At 40.1% G+C, this 6,000-nt stretch overlaps 1 protein-coding gene across 1 annotated transcript; it reads right to left on the bottom strand.

Annotated features, from left to right (window-relative positions):
- Nucleotides 1–504: 504 nt before the first annotated feature.
- On the bottom strand, nt 505–4,748 carry crybb1 (crystallin, beta B1; the record flags this gene model as incomplete). The annotated part of the gene is made up of 6 exons (XM_080476280.1): nt 4,658–4,748; nt 4,004–4,147; nt 2,566–2,684; nt 1,888–2,020; nt 991–1,133; nt 505–682 (listed from the first exon to the last, which is right to left on the bottom strand). The coding sequence occupies exons 2-6, from the start codon at nt 4,124–4,126 to the stop codon at nt 505–507; spliced, it is 696 nt and encodes a 231-aa protein (XP_080332406.1). The 5' UTR covers nt 4,127–4,147; nt 4,658–4,748.
- Between the last annotated feature and the right edge of the window lie 1,252 nt (nt 4,749–6,000).

Raw genomic sequence — 6,000 nt, 5'->3', positions numbered from 1 at the left:
AATTAGCACAAGTGTTAATAGTTTAAGTCTTTCAATATTTCCGATAAAAAAAAAGACTCTTTAATTTGAAAAAGAAAACTACCCAAGTACATGATAGTACAAGTTTCTGTAAATTTAGCTTTTAAAATTAACTTAACCCTGTTTTTCAGAATAAGTGCAAACAACCATTTAATACCATCAATTTAAAGGATAAATGGATAAAAAAAGAATCATTCAAACAGGATAATTGATCTGCAGCGTGAATAAATAAATGTAATCAGGCTTCAGGTTCATGTCTTTCACAACATGTTTATTTCTTAGCACCATAAAAAGTCACTTAATGTCGTCCAGTGTGTCTCAGTCTGTCTTTCCTTCAGGATGGAGAAGTGAAGGCGGCGCTCGGTGTTGCTTGGAGATTCAGGAAAAGACTGGAGATCATAGAGAGGGTGTTCGGTTGTTGTTTTGGAGAGATAAAAAGCTGAGAGGAGCCGCGGTGGCGGCGGCGGTGGCGAGGGCGGGGCCCGTTCACTTGCTGGCGGAGGTGAAGGTGAAGCATCCCCTCTGGTGGAACTGCATGTCCCTGATGCGGCGCATGGACTGGATCTGGGGCTGGAAGGCGCAGAAGTCGTTGTAGTGCCTGTAGTCGCCGCACTCGAACAGGTACTGGTAGCCTCTGTATCCGGGGTACTGGTAGCCCACCCAGCTGAGGAGACACGCCCACACGTTCAGGACCAATCACATGCACAGGATTCACATGCACAGGTTTATGTTTCCTACTGAATGCGAGAGAACCGGGAGGTCCTTGTGGTAGTGGCGGGCGGATCGGCCCAAGTATCGATGAAACCGATTACATATGATGGTATCGGTACGGAACGATACCAGTGCAATGAGGTCAGTTTCTATCCTGTTGGCGTCCATCCCGAACTCAACCTGATTTGAATCTAATTTGTTGTGTTTATTTTAAATCGGGCGATGTTGTTGCGTCTGTTTTGAGGTTTCGGGGGTACTCACGCTCCTCCTGGGACCCTCACGCTGCCCACTCTATCGCAGAAGCCGTGGGCCCACAGGGTGGGCACGTCATCCTCCTGGATCTCCATCTTGTTGCCCTTGAAGTCGGAGAGCTCGTACAGGCAGATCTTGTGCTCCAGGCTGTCCTGTAGGGTGGAAAGTGTCGGGTTCACTATGTTGCAATACCACTGTGGATCCGCAGGGGGCAGTGTTGGGTTTGCTATGAAATATAATGCAGGTTTATTTCCAAGTAGCCTCAAATCCCTTTTTTTTTTTTTTTAAATTAACAATACAGTTAATTAAAACATTTTAATGATTTTATGTGTAAATGTTGTTTTTTTTACAGAATTGCTTAAAACTATATAAAAACATTGCAATAAATATATTTAGGTAAAAAAACAATTATATTATTACATTTAATATTACATTGCAATAAATATATTTAGGTGAAAACAATTTATATTTATATTAAATGCGATATCAATTTACAATAAATAAATTTAGGTAAAAAAAATTATATTAATATTACATTTGATATTACATTACATAAATGTGATTATTAAGGTGAAAAAATATCATATTTGTGATTCAAATTCCTTATTAGTTGTGAAAAAGAGGGATAAAGTGTTTTAGGACCTATTAAGTCAACCTTTCTTGCAAAAAAAAACTGATTTCAGCTCATCGCTGACTGGAATTAGAGACTTAAGTTTAGGCTCTGTGGTTTTAAAATGAACATATTTATGGTGTAAAATAATATAAAAATAGATTTTCATTCTTGCACAAAGCATCCAGTCGCACTTGAGCAAGCGGGAGCAGCTGGATATAATCTGAAGGATATATATTAATGTAAGCTATAAATTATGAATCTCTAAATGCATTGTGGGATGTGAGCGTCACTACCATGCGGATGGGCCTGAGGGACATGAGGCAGTCGCTGCGGTAGGAGTTGCTCCAGGTGTCCCAGCGAGGATACTCGCCCTTCTCCAGGATGAACATCTCCCCACGGAAGTTGGTCTGCTCGAAGGCAACAAAGCTGCAGGAGGAGGAGGAGGAGGGGGAGGAAGAGGAAGAGGGAGGAGGTAGAGGAGGAGGAGGAGGCGGGGTAGAAGAAGGTAACTTCAGATCAGGGATTCTGGAAATCAAGTTTTTTCTCGACTCTGAAAAGTGACTGAACCGGAGTCGATGAGGTTTGAAGTTAAGTTGGATGAATTCATTCTGTCACATTGGATCTGGTGTCCCTGAAGCTCTTCGTCTGAGAGTCAATATGTGAAGGTGATCGTCTTCAAAACAAGTTGTTTTAACAGTAAAAATAGAAAGTAGTATATTAGCAAATTCTCAGAAAAAATTTTGTTTTGTTGTTTGTAATGTTTTTCATTCCTATGAAACTTGTTACTTCATATAACTTGATAAAGTTATAAAGGAATAATGAAAATTAATCTGATTTGGATTATTTAATTTCTGGATATTGGAATAACTATGATGATAAAACTATAGAAATGATGCAAAGTAAATAATAGAAACACCTACATTAAGTGAAATATAAGAGTTGAGTTCAGGTATAATTGAGTGTGTACTTACGGGCCACACTCCACGATGATACTGCGCACTCTGTCCATGCCACGGTCACACACGTTCATACACTCGTTCTGGACCTCGATCATGCGGCCCTGGAAGTTCTCCTGGTCGAACAGCATGATCTGAAAGCACATCACAGTCAGGAGACCACCTTCACACACACACACACACACACACACACACCTGGGAAACCACTGCAACACACTCAAACCTGCCTCACTGTAAAAAAAAACTAAACTATTAAAATTTTAAAATTGAATCTTGGACCATGTGGGTTTGATTTCAGGACCGTTTAAAGAGTCCAGGTCTGTTTTAAAGACTGAAATAGTTTTAAAGAGTCTTGTTTTATTTTTAAGTGAGCCTGTGTTTAGTTTTATGAATCGTTTGGTTTAAAGAGCCGTTTGGGTCAAAGGAATCATCATTAATTCAACAGTTTTAATTGTATTTTAGTTAACTTGTCAAGTTATGTGAGGTGTTTGGTGTTTTCTTCTTACATTCTAGAAGTATAGAACTTAGAGTAGATTAGCTACTGTTAGCGGTCGGTCAGCTAGGCTACTGTTACCGCGGTAGTTTATATTTTTACTATTTCCGGGAAAACAAAATAACTTTTGCATGTTTTTAAAATTTGATATTTGATTTATTGTGTGTTTTATTGTAAAGCCAGTGAAATATTAGCAAATTCCAATTGGTTCTGTCAGTTTTAAGCAGATTAGCGACTGATAGCTAACTAGGCTAATGCTACCTCAGTTTCTCTTAAAGGAGCCGTCACCAGGAAATCCTACGTTTCCTTGTTAAAACTTGTATATTGGTGTTGGATTCTCAGTTGAAACTTGCCTGATAATCTGGAGTTTGAAATTGGCTGAGTTGTTTAGTTTGGGCTCTTTGTTCAAACCAGAATCACCCACAAGGGGGCGCACCCCCAAAGTGGGAGGATTTCGTTGTGCTCCTCTGATGACGTCACCACAGGAGATTAATATCATCAACAGACCTCTGTACTCTATGTACTCTGGTGGAAAAAAAGTGTGCATATCAACGATATGACACATATTTTACACCTTCTTGGGTATTTTGGCTCAATTTCCACCGATAACTGATCATTTTCTTCAAACTTTTACATCCATTGTGTCATTTATACAACAAAAAGTAATATAGTAGACTGAAATTCTTCCTTTTTAAAGGCAGTTTTTCTAAATCACTGCATAAAAAGTAAAAAATCAAACTTCTGAGTTGCATATTTACGCAGTAAAGAAGCTTTTTCCATTATTTCTGAAGGTAAAATTGAAAAATTTCAAATATTCAGTACCTATATTGAGAATTTCTTTGTATTCTAGACTGGAAAAAAAACGGCTTGTGGCTTTTTCTGTGTAATTTGTTGGCACCAGAAGTTTGGAAGCGGTGAAATGCAGATTGTGCGGTCGCTCCAGCAGCGGCTGGGACTCACTCTGAAGGATCCCATGCCGGGCTCGCCGGTCTTGGTGGCCTTGCTGGAGGCGGCGGGGGCTGGGGCGCCCTTGTCCTTGGCGTCGGTGCCCTGGCTGGAGGCGGACTTGGCGGTCTGAGACATGGCGAGGAGCTTCAGGAGAGTCTGGCGGAGGGAGAGAAGGAGGTTCTGGGGTGAAGAGGAAGTGACAGGAGGGGAGGTTTTTCAAGGATTTGCCTCATTTTGGTTTGCCGGGCTTCAGTGAGGCGGCTCGATCCAAATATCGCTAATATCTACCTGAAATAATATTTTGTTCTAATTTGTTCTGGAGGGATACTTTCCTACATTTTGTTTATTGAAGAAAAAAATATCCACACGTTCTAATGTATGTAGGCTATGAGAGAAAATAGTTTCGTTTTTTTTACTGTTGTTTGAAAAAAATCCTAAAAAGACTTTAAAAGTCAAGAGAATTCATCCAGATTTAACAGTTTTTGCTTTAACCTTGATTATTTAAAAGTATCGGTATCAGCGATAATGGCCCCTGTATTTACTTGGTATCGGATCGATACCAAATCTTTCAGTATTGCACACCACTACTTCTGTGGGTTGTATTTTTTTTTGGGGTGGGGGGGTTCTGGCTCTGGGTGTGGTGTCTGGGTGTCTGGGTGTCCTTACCTGCGTCAATCTAGCTGGTGAGTGCCGTGTGAGGGATGCTGGCTCGTGCTGGTCCCCTCCAGGCTCCACCCGGGTTTTTATACCCTGGCAAAGGCCAGAGGCAGAGGCTCACCGCACAATAAAACCCCCCTCGTCATCACAGTTGGCCCGAGCAGAGGCCGGCGGGTCGTGGCACAGCCTGGAAACGCCCCCCCCCCCCCCCCCCCCCCCCCCTGCCTGTAAGCATTTCAGAGTCAAAGGAAAGCCCTGAGCAGGCGTTTTTCTGCACACCGTCCCGGGCCGCCGGGCCGCCGGACTGCAGCTGCATGCAGGGACGAGGAATGCAAAGGTTCCGAGGACACAAAGAGGCAAATCCTCTCTCTCTGAAGCACACAAACACATTATTTAGCTCTGGGAAACAAAAGACGACTGGCTCGGCCCCTCGGCCCTCTGTCTGCCTCCAATTATTTAAACACTATTTATTTGTCTATTTTGATTAATTAGATAAAAAAAAAAATTGGGGGATTTTATTTTTATTATTTCAACAGTTTTCAGTTTTCAAAATGTTATTTTATTTTAATGGTTTTTTTGTTGCCATATTTCTTTTTTTCCCCACATCAGTTCAATTTCCCCCTAAAACTGGAAAACAACAACATTTTCAATCCATTTATCTCGACTTAAAAAGATGTATTTGTGTTTTTACCAAAATAAGTATGTTGTGCTTTGTTTGGTTTTTCTCTTATTTTGTGAGTCTTTTTTTTAATTATGTTTCATTACGACATCATTTTTATTTATTAATTAATTTATTTGGTTGTTTGTCAACAATGTGGAATTCTTTCATTTAAAAAAATAAACTGCTTTTTTAAGAGGTTTTCTCTATTTTCTGTCACTTCAATGTTTTACTTGATTTAAAAAAAAATCCTATTTACATGTATTTTGTGTGTATTTCCTTTTTTTTTTAAACTATTAAATTTTTATTGATTTTATTCTTCATTTATTGTACAACTGAGAATCAAGCCTTTTTCTTATCTAGTTATTTTATTATGCTTCATTCTATTTGAACTAATTTTACCATTTTTCAGTGTTTTTCTCCCACTTATGTGTTGGTTGGTTGGTTGGTTGGTTGGTTGGTTAGATGGTTGGTTGGTTAGTTGGTTGGTTGGTTGGTTGGTTGGTTGGCTTCATTTGGTTAGTTGGTTGGTTGGCTGGTTTGGTTATTGGGTTGCTTAGTTGGTTGTTTGGTTTCAGTAGGTTGGTTGGTTGGTTGGCTTCATTTGGTTGGTTGGTTGGTTGGTTGGTTAGATGGTTGGTTGGCTTCATTTGGTTGGTTGGTTAGTTGGTTGGTTGGTTGGCTTAATTTGGTT

This window comes from Lipophrys pholis, assembly GCF_963383615.2.
Source record: "Lipophrys pholis genome assembly, chromosome: 12".
Taxonomy (NCBI): Eukaryota; Metazoa; Chordata; class Actinopteri; order Blenniiformes; family Blenniidae; genus Lipophrys; species Lipophrys pholis.
Note: the sequence above shows the minus strand (reverse complement) of the source record. Positions and strands in the feature narration are given on the sequence as shown.